Source organism: Triticum aestivum, chromosome 7D (genome assembly GCF_018294505.1).
Source record: "Triticum aestivum cultivar Chinese Spring chromosome 7D, IWGSC CS RefSeq v2.1, whole genome shotgun sequence".
Taxonomy (NCBI): Eukaryota; Viridiplantae; Streptophyta; class Magnoliopsida; order Poales; family Poaceae; genus Triticum; species Triticum aestivum.
In genome coordinates, this window is record NC_057814.1 from 171,760,393 (window position 1) to 171,774,509 (window position 14,117).

The window sequence follows — 14,117 nt, forward strand, 5'->3', positions numbered from 1 at the left end:
GATTGAAGCAATCCCCTAGACAGTGGTACAAGAGATTTGACACCTTTATGCTCTCTCAAGGTTTCAAAAGGTCTAATTATGATAGTTGTGTCTATTTGGAAAATGTCAATGGTTCAACTATTTATTTGCTCCTTTATGTTGATGATATGCTTATTGCTGCAAAGAGTATGTCGGATATTACTGAACTAAAGAAGCAATTGAGTAATGAATTTGAGATGAAGGATTTGGGTGCAGCAAGGAAAATACTTGGCATGGAAATATCCAGAGATAGACCGTCTGGAAAAGTATATCTAAGTCAGAAGGGATATATTGATAAAGTTCTTCGTCGTTTTAATATGCATAATGCCAAGCCAGTAAGTACTCCATTAGCTGCACACTTCAAATTATCATCAGCTTTATGTCCTAAGTCAGATGCAGATATTGAGTACATGTCTAGAGTTCCTTATTCGAGTGCGATTGGTTCACTTATGTATGCCATGGTTTGTTCTCATCCGGATTTATCATATGCATTGAGTGTTGTTAGTAGATACATGGCTAATCCTGGAAAAGAGCATTGGAAAGCAGTTCAGTGGATTTTCAGATACCTGCGTGGTACTTCTAATGCTTATTTACAGTTTGGGAAAACTGGAGATGGACTTGTTGGTTTTGTTGATTCTGATTTTGCTGGTGATTTGGATAAGAGAAGATCGCTCACAGGTTATGTTTTTACCATTGGTGGTTGTGCTGTGAGTTGGAGAGCAACTTTGCAGTCTATTGTGGCTTGTTCCACTACTGATGTCGAGTATATGGCTATTTCTGAGGCATGCAAAGAAGCTATCTGGTTGAGAGGTTTGTACACTGAGCTTTGTGGAGATTCATCTTGCCCTACCATATTTTCTGACAGTCAAAGTGCTATATATCTTACAAAGAATCCAATGTATCATGAGAGAACAAAGCACATTGATGTCAGATTTCATTATATTCGAGATGTTGTTGCTGAAGGCGATTTGAAGGTGTGCAAGATAAGTACTCATGATAATCCTGCTGATATGATGACAAAGCCAGTTCCAACCAATAAGTTTGAGCTTTGCTCAGCTTAGTTGGTATTTCTCACTAGTCCTATGGACTTTGACGCACAAGGTGTTTATGCTGATTTGGATGGAGTTATTCACTTTCTTCGACTACTGGAGGGAATTTGGCTCAAGGTGGAGATTGTTAAATTATGATCCAAATTCTACCGTATTGGACTAGACGTAGTACATACGGTGTGGGCTTTTGCGTTGGTACCGACGCGTACGAGTACAACTCGTTAACTTGTCCTACAAGGACTCCTATGTGTTGCCCCTCATATATATCCCATGTAGTCGCACCTAAGACGGTCTGTCGTCTCGTGCTTGTAATACTCCTCCTCATAGTGATTGCGCCTTCGTGCGTCCGTGGTTTTCTCCCGCAAGGGTTTCCATGTAAAAATCCGTGTCTCTCGTGTCTCGTTTATTTCTCGTTATTATCTAACAAAACCGATCCCCTTGTCGAACCATTTGGACCGGACCACCCATAGGAAGTCTACGCCGGAGTGGTCTAACCCGACGGCGATCTCCTCAAGCTGCGCCCGGCTCAGCTCGGCCTGTGAGCCGAACGCGACGTAGAGGACCGGCCGGTCCATGGCGAGCCTCGAGTCCAGCCAGTCCGAGATCTCACGGTCGTCTTTGCTCTGGACTGCCGGTTTGGGGACCGCAAGACAGAGCGGTCCGATCGGCCACATCTTGATGTCGAACCCCCGGTTCTTGTTCCACAGGTCAATGTAGACCGACTCGAGCTCGCTGAAGGAGTTGGCGATGATGCCCCTGCTGGAGTACATGTTGTTGCAGCTCTCGCACACGAAGTACCAGTGCGGGCCGGCCGGCTCCGGGACGTCGAAGGGCCGGCCGAGGTCGGCCATGGTGATGCAGAGGTCTGGCAAGGCGGGGACCGGGAACGGCTCGGTCGGCGAGCTCAGGAGTGCCTGTGGCTTGTGCGTCATGACCGCCCCGTAGACGTACAAGGTGAAGCCGCCGATGCCGAGGGTGATGAGCAGCGGCATGCCGAGCTTGTCGGCGACGTCCTTGGCCCACACGATGAAGCCGTCGTGGACGAGCATGTCCGGCCTGGGCTCGAGCGCGGTGAGCGCGTCCGCGAACGCAGGGCCGAGCGCCGCCACCACGGAAACGAAGTCGACGAGATGCGTCAAGGACGGGAGCTCGTCCGTGCTCTGCGGGGCGTCCTCAGAGGGGAACGGAAGCTCGACGATGTCAGCGGCGCCGGTGCCGACTAACCCGGCGCGGATGAAGGGCGCGTTGCGTGGGGTGGTGAAGAAGGTGACGGCGGAGGCGACGCGGCTGCCGAGGAGGAGGCACGCGAGGTGTAGGAGTGGCATGGCGTGGCCTTTGGCCATGAAGGGGAGCATGGCCACGTGACGGAGCGGCGTTGGAGCAGCCATGGATAGATAGATGGGGCAGCTGTGCAAGTGTGTGAGTCTCACGCAGTCTCGTACGTCCGCCGTTCTCCGATTATATACTCACTCACACCGCGCCTAAAGCTAAATCTTCGTGTTGAACCCGCGCAAGTTCGCAACTAGTAGGAGGTGAAATTCAGCGGGGCGAATGTATCCCCGTCATATGTAATTGGCGGGCATCGGATGCGAAGGAGACGATCTTCCACCGAGCAAAAAGGCGTGTTTTTATAAAAGTCTAATGATTCCATCTTCAACGACGCAAGCATATCATAGCGTCGGCCTACCTGCTCTCGTCATCGCTACACTCGCAGACTACCTCCTTGGGCATGCAGGTCCGGGGCACGTGGACCGTGTGTTGTTGATCTGCATTAAGATTCGCAAATTGGTCTCTGTGTTTCCTGTATTCGCGTGTATATATCACTACACATATATTTGTATTTGTATCGTAAAGCTAAAATATTAAGGACTGCAATATACATCAACCGTGTGACAGATTGCAAAAGTACCAACCTACTTCCCACCTTGCAATTCCACGTCCTCCCTTCCCTCAAAAAAACCACGTCCTCTTGAACTTCCGCGTCCTTCCTGATTTTCTGGGCTCCTCCCGATCCCCGCACAAAATAGGTAAAAGAAACGGCGACCTCCTACCTTCGATCCCACGTCCACACCATGTTTTTCCTTGGAAAGAGTAAAAAATAAGGCATTGGTGGGGTTTGATTATTCCCTAGCTTGTTAATCCAACATATCAGTTGGCGTGTCTGAATAAGAAAGAGTTGGGCGATGGTTTTAGAAAACCCGAAACTAGCCATGCCCTAAAGAAAGTGAATTCCAATCTACGTGAATCACGAAAGAAGCGAAGCCGATCAAAGAATCGATTATATGCCTTCTCTTTCCATAAGACCGATGGCCTTAGTAACGTAACACACAGAAGGAATAAAAGGCCAAACTCTATTCCACATTGTTTTAATTGAAGGCCAAACTCGTAACTCAAATATTTTACCTCTGCGATCATATCGTAGAAACTTTTATTTTCTTGTTACGATGATTCTCCACTTCACTCTGAAATTCTTTGAACTTTTCAAATGTTTCAGACTTCTGTTTCATTAAGTAGATATACCCATATCTGCTCAAATCATCTGTGAAGGTCGGAAATTAATGATACCTGCTACGAGTCTCAATATTCATCGGACCACATACATCTGTATGTATGATTTCCAACAAATCTGTTGCTCTCTCCATAGTTCCGGAGAACGGCGTTTTAGTCATCTTGCCCATGAGGCATGGTTCGCAAGCATCAAGTGATTCATAATCAATTGATTCCAAAAACCCATCAGTATGGAGTTTCTTCACGCGCTTTACTCCAATATGACCTAAACGGCAGTGCCACAAATAAGTTGCACTATCATTATTAACTTTGCATCTTTTAGCTTCAATATTATGAATATGTGCATCACTACGATCGAGATCCAACAAACCAATTTCGTTGGTGTGTATGACCATAGAAGGTTTTTTATTCATGTAAACAGAACAACAATTGTTCTCTTAACTTAAATGAATAAACGTATTGCAATAAACATGATCAAATCATATTCATGCTCAACGCAAACACCAAATAACACTTATTTAGTTTCAACACCAATCCCGAAAGTACAGGGAGTGTGCGATGATGATCATATCAATCTTGGAACTACTTCCAACAAACATCATCACCTCGCCTTTTACTAGTCTTTGTTTATTCTGCAACTCCCGTTTCGAGTTACTACTCTTAGCAACTGAACCAGTATCAAATACCGAGGGGTTGCTATAAACACTAGTAAAGTACACATCAATAACATGTATATCCAATATACCTTTGTTCACTTTGCCATCCTTCTTATCCACCAAATAGTTGGGGTAGTTCCGCTTCCAGTTGACCAGTCCCTTTGTAGTAGAAGCACTTAGTCTCAGGCTTAGGTACAGACTTAGGCTTCTTCACTTGAGCAGCAACTTGCTTGCCGTTCTTCTTGAAGTTCCCCTTCTATCCCTTTGCCTTTTTCTTGAAACTAGTGGTCTCGTCAACCATCAACACTTGAAGTGGTCTCGTCAACCATCAACACTTGATGTTTTTCTTGATTTCTACCTTCGTCGATTTCAGCTTCACGAAGAGCTCGGGAATTACTTTCGTCATCCCTTGCATACTATAGTTCATAACGAAGTTCTACTAACTTGGTGATGGTGACTAGAGAATTCTGTCAATCACTATTTTATCTGGAAGATAAACTCCCACTTGATTCAAGCGATTGTAGTACCCAGACAATCTGAGCACATGCTCACTAGTTGAGCGATTCTCCTCCATCTTTTAGCTATAGAACTTATTGGAGACTTCATATCTCTCAACTCGGGTATTTGCTTGAAATATTAACTTCAACTCCTGGAACATCTCATATGGTCCATGACGTTCAAAACGTCTTTGAAGTCCCGATTCTAAGCCGTTAAGCATGGTGCACTAAACTATCAAGTAGTCATCATATTGAGCTAGCCAAACGTTCATAACGTCTGCATCTGCTCCTGCAATAAGTCTGTCACCTAGCGGTGCATTAAGGACATAATTCTTCTGTGCAACAATGAGGATAATCCTCAGATCACGGATCCAATCCGCATCTTTGCTACTAACATCTTTCAACATAATTTTCTCTAGGAACATATCAAAATAAACATAGGGAAGCAACAACGCGAGCTATTGATCTACAACATAATTTGCAAAATACTATCAGGACTAAGTTCATGATAAATTTAAGTTCAATTAATCATATTACTTAAGAACTCCCACTTAGATAGACAACCCTCTAATCATCTAAGTGATTGCGTGATCCAAAGCAACTAAACCATGTCCGATTAACACATGAGATGGAGTAGTCTCAATGGTGAACATCACTATGTTGATCATATCTACTATATGATTCACGCTCGACCTTTCGGTCTCTGTGTTCCGAGGCCATATCTGTATATATGCTAGGCTCGTCAAGTTTAACCTGAGTATTCCGCGTGTGCAACTGTTTTGCACCTGTTGTATTTGAACGTAGAGCCTATCACACCCGATTAACACGTGGTGTCTCAGCACGAAGAACTTTCGCAACGGTGCATACTCAGGGAGAACACTTTTTGTCTTGAAATTTTAGTGAGAGATCATCTTATAATGCTACCGTCAATCAAAGCAAGATAAGATGCATAAAGGATTAACATCACATGCAATCAATATAAGTGATATGATATGGCCATCATCATCTTGTGCTTGTGATCTTCATCTCCGAAGCACCGTGCTCGTGATCTCCATCTCCAAAGCACCGTCATGATCACCATCGTCACCGGCTCGACACCTTGATCTCCATCATAGTATCATTGTCGTCTCGCCAACTTATTGCTTTTATGACTATCGCTACCGCTTAGTGATAAAGTAAAACTATTACATGGCGATTGCATCTCATACAATAAAGCGACAACCATATGGCTCCTACCAGTTGCCGATAACTCGGTTACAAAACATGATCATCTCATACAACACATTATTTCACATCATGTCTTGACCATATCACATCACAACATGCCCTGCAAAAACAAGTTAGACGTCCTCTACTTTGTTGTTGCATATTTTACGTGGCTGCTACGGGCTTAGCAAGAACCGTTCTTACCTACGCATCAAAACCACAACGATAGTTGTGGCGTAGCCACACTCGGTTCAACTAAAGTGAGAGAGACAGACACCCGTCGGTCACCTTTAAGCAACGAGTGCTCGCAACGGTGAAACCAGTCTCGCGTAAGCGTACGCGTAATGTCGGTCCAGGCCGCTTCATCTTACAATACCGCTGAACCAAAGTATGACATGCTGGTAAGCAGTATGACTTATATCGCCCAAAACTCACTTGTGTTCTACTCGTGCATAGCATCAACGCATAAAACCAGGCTCCGATACCACTGTTGGGGAACGTAGTAATTTCAAAAAAATTCCTATGCACACGCAAGATCATGGTGATGCATAGAAATGAGAGGGGAGAGTGTTGTCCACGTACCCTCGTAGACCGACAGCGGAAGCGTTATCACAACGCGGTTCATGTAGTCGTACGTCTTCACGTTCCGACCGATCAAGTACCGAACGCACGGAACCTCCGAGTTCTACACACGTTCAGCTCGATGACGTCCCTCGAACTCCGATCCAGCCAAGTGTTGAGGGAGAGTTTCGTCAGCACGACGGCGTGGTGACGATGATGATGTTCCACCGACGCAGGGCTTCGCCTAAGCTCCGCAACGGTATTATCAAGGTGTAATATGGTGGAGGGGGGCACCGCACACGGCTAAGAGATCTCAAGGATCAATTGTTGTGTCTCTGGGGTGCCCCCCTGCCCCCATATATAAAGGAGCAAGGGGGAGGCAGCCGGCCAAGGGGAGAGGCGCACCATAGGGGGGAGTCCTACTCCCACCGGGAGTAGGACTCCTCCTTTCCTTGTGGGAGTAGGAGAAGGGAAGGGGGAAGGAGAAAGAAGGAAGGGTGCGCCCCCCTTCCCTAGTCCAATTCGGACCAGACCATGGGGAGGGGTGCGGCCACCTTTTGAGGCCTTTCTCTCCTTTCCCGTATGGCCCATTAAGGCCCAATACGAATTCCCGTAACTCTCCCGTACTCCGAAAAATACCCGAATCACTCGGAACCTTTCCGAAGTCCGAATATAGTCGTCCAATATATCGATTTTTACGTCTCGACCATTTTGAGACTCCTCGTCATATCCCCGATCTCATCCGGGACTCCGAACTCCTTCGGTACATCAAAACTCAATAAAACTGTCATCGTAACGTTAAGCGTGCGAACCCTTCGGGTTCGAGAACTATGTAGACATGACCGAGACACCTCTCCGGTCAATAACCAATAGCGGGACCTGGATGCCCATATTGGCTCTCACATATTCTACGAAGATCTTTATCGGTCAGACCGCATAACAACATACGTTGTTCCTTTGTCATCGGTATGTTACTTGCCCGAGATTCGATCGTCGGTATCTCGATACCTAGTTCAATCTCGTTACCGGCAAGTCTCTTTACTCGTTCCGTAATACATCATCCCGCAACTAACTCATTAGTCACAATGCTTGCAAGGCTTATAGTGATGTGCATTACCGAGTGGGCCCAGAGATATCTCTCCGACAATCGGAGTGACAAATCCTAATCTCGAAATACGCCAGCCCAACAAGTATCTTTGGAGACACCTGTAGAGCACCTTTATAATCACCCATTTACGTTGTGACGTTTGGTAGCACACAAAGTGTTCCTCCGGTAAACGGGAGTTGCATAATCTCATAGTCATAGGAACATGTATAAGTCATGAAGAAAGCAATAGCAACATACTAAACGATCGAGTGCTAAGCTAACGGAATGGGTCAAGTCAATCACGTCATTCTCCTAATGAGGTGATCCCATTAATCAAATGACAACTCATGTCTATGGCTAGGAAACATGACCATCTTTGATTAACGAGCTAGTCAAGTAGAGGCATACTGGTGACACTCTGTTTGTCTATGTATTCACACATGTATTATGTTTCCGGTTAATACAATTCTAGCATGAATAATAAACATTTATCATGATATAAGGAAATATATAATACTTTATTATTGCCTCTAGGGCATATTTCCTTCACGAACCCAGGACAAACATAGTAAATTTAGCAACAACATCCAGTTGGGCTTGTCGGCTCTACTAATTACAAACAATTTACAGACTAATCGTATCTTGCTGAGACGAGATTGAACAAAAAAAGAGTAACTTAAAATTCAAACCGAGAGCCTCACTAGTTCGGGTATTAGGACTATGTACCCTAGTTTCATATTTTTTCTACATGTTTCACACCAGTTCACAGAGTTCACAAACCCGAGTGTCCCCTTCCCTCCTTTTTAGATGCAAAATACCATGGTGTATGCACGTAAGTTATCATGTATGGGGTTCATCTTTTATCATGCTAATTACATAGAAGTTACTGGGGTATATTTTTTAATAACATTTTCCCCTTGGTCAAATATTACCATGGTGTTTGTACTTAAGTTATTCGTTATGTGGTTTGCATATTACCATGCTATTTAGATAGAAGTTCCGCAGTATATTTTTAACAACTCCTTCCCCCCTGCCCATAGTAAAAAAATGTTATCGCAGTGGTTGTACTTAAGTTATCAGGTATGGATTTGGTTTATTACCATACAATTTACACAGAAATTCTCGAGGGTATATTTTTCAACAACTTTTTCTCCCTTGGTCAAATTTACTGCAGTGTTTGTACGTAAGTTATCAGGTATACGGTTCATATTTTACCGTGCTATTTTCATACAAGTTATCGGGGATATGGCTTTCAACAACATTTTCCCCCTTTGGTTAAATTTACCTAGGTGTTTGTATGTAAGTTATTGTCCATGTTGTTCATATATTACCATGCTATTTTTACATAAGTTAACAGGGGTATGTTTTTCAAATAACTTTGTTCGTTTGGTATCCAGTGTCATCTTGAACACCTGCATTTGGAGCGCTGAATTTGTTTGAGACGCGTCCAGACATGGGTTCGATGGTGCCATTCCAGCAACAATGCTCAACTTCCCCATCTGGGTATCATTGTACTTGAACAATCGCGTCCAGACTTGGGCATGATGGTTCACGCATGGTTGCCCGCAAGCCCTCGAGCACTTCCATCGTCAACATTCTGTCGTCTCGAACCCTTCTCGGCGCATGTGGCTGCGACCACCCTCGAGCACCTCCGTCGCGTCACGAGGGCGCGGATCCGGAGGTACCGCGGTGGCCGTGGTGGATCTAGCCGCCGGGTGACCAGGCTGCTCGATTTGGGGCCTCAGGTAGGGTGATAGGGTGAGGGAAGGGGAGGTAGAGATGCTAGGGCAGTGGCGGAGGACGGCACAAGACGGTGAGATCGCCGGCGTAGGCGATAACTGCTGGTTTGGGGTTGGGGAGTAAGTCGAAAGAGAGGACGAAGAAAGGGTGCGGCTGGGTTTCCCCCATGAATCGAGTGGGGATGGAGGAGGGCAGTGAACTTTGTGTGGATCTAGCGATCGGGATCGAAGGACAACCAGGTCGTTCGGCAGTTTTGTCAAAACGATCTGGTGTGCCAAATAGATATTTCATAGAAGTTATTAGGGGATATGTTTTTCAACAAATTTTTGCCTTCTTGGTTGAAGTTACTGTGATTTTTGTATGTAACTTATCGGGTATACAGTTTGTAAATTATCGTGTTATTTTCACATATTGTCGTGGAATTGTCACGGCAGATGTCCTAGTGTGAGGACTTAGTCGTGAGGCCAACGCATCTATGTGGTAGCTTGAGAGGGGTTGATCGGGATGAGAGACGCGAGGCGGATCAACACACAAGACAAGGATTTAGACAGCTTCGGGCCCCGGGAAACATCATCCGGTAACAACCCTACATGCTGTTTGTGGCTAGGTCTCATTATGCTTATGAGGGAGTTGCCGTATCACCGGCTCTCCTAGTTGTGTCTAGCCTTAAGATTATTTCTTCTCCCCCTCTTGGGGTGCCCTGCCCCTCCTTATATAAGTTGAAGGGGCGGGTTACATGTAGAGTCCAACTCGGATTAAGACTTAAACTATTCTGACTTCTCTTCACGGGCTTCTCTCCATGGGCTTCTCACCATAGGCTTCTTAACGTCTTGGGCTTAACATCCGCCGACTTAAACATCTGGCTTAACATCTGCCGGCTTAAACATCTGGCTTAACATCTGCCGTCTTACAATCTGCCGGCTTATAATCTGTCTTAACATCTGCCGGCTTACAATCTGCCAAGTCACCAATGAAATACCAAGTCCTAGTCGGGTCATATCTCCGGCCGGATCATACCGCGGGGTATATCCCCGACATTAGCCCCCAGTTTAATTTGTATTTATCCATGTTAAACTGATCCTGTAAAATTATTTTCCAAGAAACAAATTTAACAGGTTGTGTGTCATGCCCAAGATGCGACCCTATCCTAAAGGAACACGAAGGTCCCACCAAGGATAGAAGCGCATCTTGAAGACGCTTTTGCAAGGTGGATATCATTACATCAACATTACATAATATTTGGGGATACATACAAGGCATACAAATGCCGCAAGAAAACATCAATACATCATACATAAGATCAACATCCGACTACGGATGAAACACAAACAGAAGATCAAACGACATCCACCCTGCTAGCCCAGGCTGCCGACCTGGAACCTATCCCCTGATCGAAGAAGAAGCAGAAGAAGAACTCCAAAACAAGAAACATCGCTCTCGCGTCATGATCATCGCACACCTGTACTTGCAACTGGTGTTGTAGTAATTTGTGAGCCACGAGGACTCAGCAATCCCATTACCATGGGTGTCAAGACTAGCAAAGCTTAAAGGGTAAGGAAGGGGTAAAGTGGTGAGGTTGCAGCAGCGACTAAGCATGTATGGTGGCTAACTTACGCAAAGAAGAGCGAGAAGAGAAGCAACGGGACGGTCGTGAAACTAACAATGATCAAGAAGTGATCCTGAACTCCTACTTACGTCAAACATAACCCAGAAACCGTGTTCACCTCCCGGACTCCGCCGAGAAGAGACCATCACGGCTACACACGCGGTTGATGCGTTTTAGTTAAGTCAAGTGTCAAGTTCTCTACAACCGGATATTAACAAATTCCCATATGCCACATAACCGCGGGCACGGCTTTCGAAAGATAATACCCTGCAGGGGTGTCCCAACTTAGCCCATTATAAGCTCTCACGGTCAACGAAGGATATTCCTTCTCCCGGGAAGACCCGATCAGTCTCGGAATCCCGGTTACAAGACATTTCGACGATGGTAAAACAAAACCAGTAAAGCCGCCCAAATGTGCCGACAAATCCTGATAGGAGCTGCACATATCTCGTTCTCAGGGCACACTGGATTGTCCAAGCTTCCGGTAGGCCAGACCAAAGTTGCCCCTGGTGGCCACCGGCGACTGACAGGTTTGGACCAACACTCGAAGGAGCACTGGCCCGGGGGGTAAATAAAGATGACCCTTGAGAGCGCGACTCCCAAAGGAAAAAGGCTAGGTGAGGCAAATGTAAAACCAAGGTTGGGCCTTGCTGGAAGAGTTTTATTCAAAGCGAACTGTCAAGGGGGTCCCATAAATCACCCAACCGCGTAAGGGACGCAAAATCAAGGAACATAACACCGGTATGACAGAAAACTAGGGCGGCAAGAGTGGAACAAAACACCAGGCATAAGGCCGAGCCTTCCACCCTTTACCAAGTATATAGATGCATTAATAATATAAGAGATATTGTGATATCCCAACATAAACATAATCCAACATGGAGCAATCTTCTTCTTCACCTGCAACTAGCAACGCTATAAGAGGGGCTGAGCAAAGCGGTAACATAGCCAAACAACGGTTTGCTAGGAAGGGTGACAAAGGTTAGAGGTTCATGGCAATTTGGGAGGCTTGAAGAGCAAGTGAAAAGGTAGTGCAACATAGCGATAGAACGAAGCAACTAGCATAGCAATGATTGTCGTGGAATTGTCACGGCAGATGTCCTCGTGCAAGGACTTAGTCGTGGAGCCATCGCAGCTAGGAAGATTAAAGGGGTTAAACGGGACAAGGAACACGAGGGTTATACTGGTTCGGCCCCTTACGGTGAAGGTAAAAGCCTACGTCCAATTGAGGTGGTATTACTTAGGGTTTCGATGACCAGGGAGCTTAATCCCTATGCCTGGCTCTCGATCTGTTGTCTCCCGTCCTGAACCGCCGTCGGGTCGTCCCTTTATATAGAGAGGTTGACGCCCTGCGGCTCTCAGAGTCCCGGCCGGCTTATAACAGTATCCGCCTCGAACTCTTAACTACTCTTGCCTTACATTACAAGTCTTGTCATCACGGCGGTTTATCACTACGGGCCTTAAGCCGCCTCCGGGTCTTAAGCCCACTATTGATCCGCCATCCTCTAGCCTGGTATTGGGCTTCACGTGATGATCATTATAACGTAACCCAGCCCCTCCTGGGCGGGTGACTCTAATGGTTATATCCTCAACATTAGGCCTCAGATTGATTTGAACCGGTTCAAATCAATCTGGGGCCTAATGTTGAGGATATAACCGGTTCTCAACAATGATAGTAATGAGATCCAAGGTGACAGTCATCTTGCCTGAAATCCCGCTAGGAAGAAGAACGAGTCCATGAAGAAGATGAAGCCACGAAGACGAACGAATCCTCACGAACGCAACGAAACGGGAACTATCGAGAAGAAGCACACAACAAGGTAAACACACCACACATGAAAAAAGCATGATGCTCAAACAAGTATGATGCATGACAAGGCTACATGAAGCTACACACGGTAAGAGAAGATGCATACAAGAACAACACATCAAAGCAAGTTTAAATGAGGCCGGAAACAACATATGACAAATCCGGTAAGTCCTCATATGCAAATTTCGAAATTGGTCCAGAACTGAATAAACCCTATATTCAAGTTGTTAAACAGCAAGTTAAAGAGCATCATGATGATCTACACGAAAATCTAGTCAAGTTACATATAAAGTTCATTAGATTCGGAGCTACGGTCTAGAAGATAAGAGCAAAACAAGTTAAACATGGCATTGATGCAAAATGCATGCAAACATCAAGCAAACACCTCAAAACAAGGATGCAACATGATAATATGAAACTACATGCAAATCTAAGCAAGTTTCATATAGAGCATGCTCAAAACGGAGCAACGCCGCAACACATACACTCCAAACAAGACATAGCAACAATCTGTCCAAAACAGCAACTAGGCATCTAGCAAGCATCAAAACAATATGCTGCAGCAACTCAACATGACAATAGAAGGCATGGAAATGATGTGCAGGTAAAGCACAACAAAACATGAACACTGAGCTATCTCCAGAAACCAACAGAGAATGCTCAAAAGGACATGGAAAGATTGCAAATAATAACAGGTTCACAGACTTGGCAGAAATTACTGGACATGGCAGAAATAACATCAGGTTGCAATGTTCAGAGCAAGCAAACAACATGCTACAGGAACATATCATGGCAACCAAAGGCATGGCATGAATATACTAATGGCATAGAACAAAAGTCCCTTTATGACCATAAGCCAAAAAGGATCAGAAGATATGATGGCACCCATGTAAACATAGCAAGTTTCGTTATCAGGTTTCAGACAGCAGAAAACAGAGCATGGCAGAAAACAGACATTATGAAGGTATCTTTGTGAGCTTGATGCACTCATCACAAAGCAATGCATGACAAAACAAGCATATCTAGAGCAAGATGGCATGTTTATGAAGCTATCCATGGCAAGAGAAAATACATAGCATAAAAGTATCAACTACAACAAGCTTGGCAAAATTGAATAACATGTAAACAATCTGCCAGGAACATTTTATAGCAAAAGTAGAGCAAGATTGAGTCATGCTGTGGCACTCCATAATTGCAAACAAGGGCATGGATGGAACAATTACAACAATATCTACAAAACATCCTTACTGAACATCTCCAAAATAAGCATGGATCTCTCTGTAGCCACATGGATACATAGCAACAAAATATCAGCAGTCCCAGACTTAGTAAAATTACTGTCTGAAATCAGAAACATCACGAAGCCTAGTTTGCATGCT

At 45.0% G+C, this 14,117-nt stretch overlaps 1 protein-coding gene across 1 annotated transcript; it reads right to left on the reverse strand.

Annotated features, from left to right (window-relative positions):
• Positions 1 to 1,483: 1,483 nt before the first annotated feature.
• LOC123164574 (UDP-glycosyltransferase 90A2-like) lies at positions 1,484 to 9,081 on the reverse strand. The gene is made up of 2 exons (XM_044582105.1): positions 8,960 to 9,081; positions 1,484 to 2,354 (listed from the first exon to the last, which is right to left on the reverse strand). The coding sequence occupies exons 1-2, from the start codon at positions 9,079 to 9,081 to the stop codon at positions 1,484 to 1,486; spliced, it is 993 nt and encodes a 330-aa protein (XP_044438040.1).
• Between the last annotated feature and the right edge of the window lie 5,036 nt (positions 9,082 to 14,117).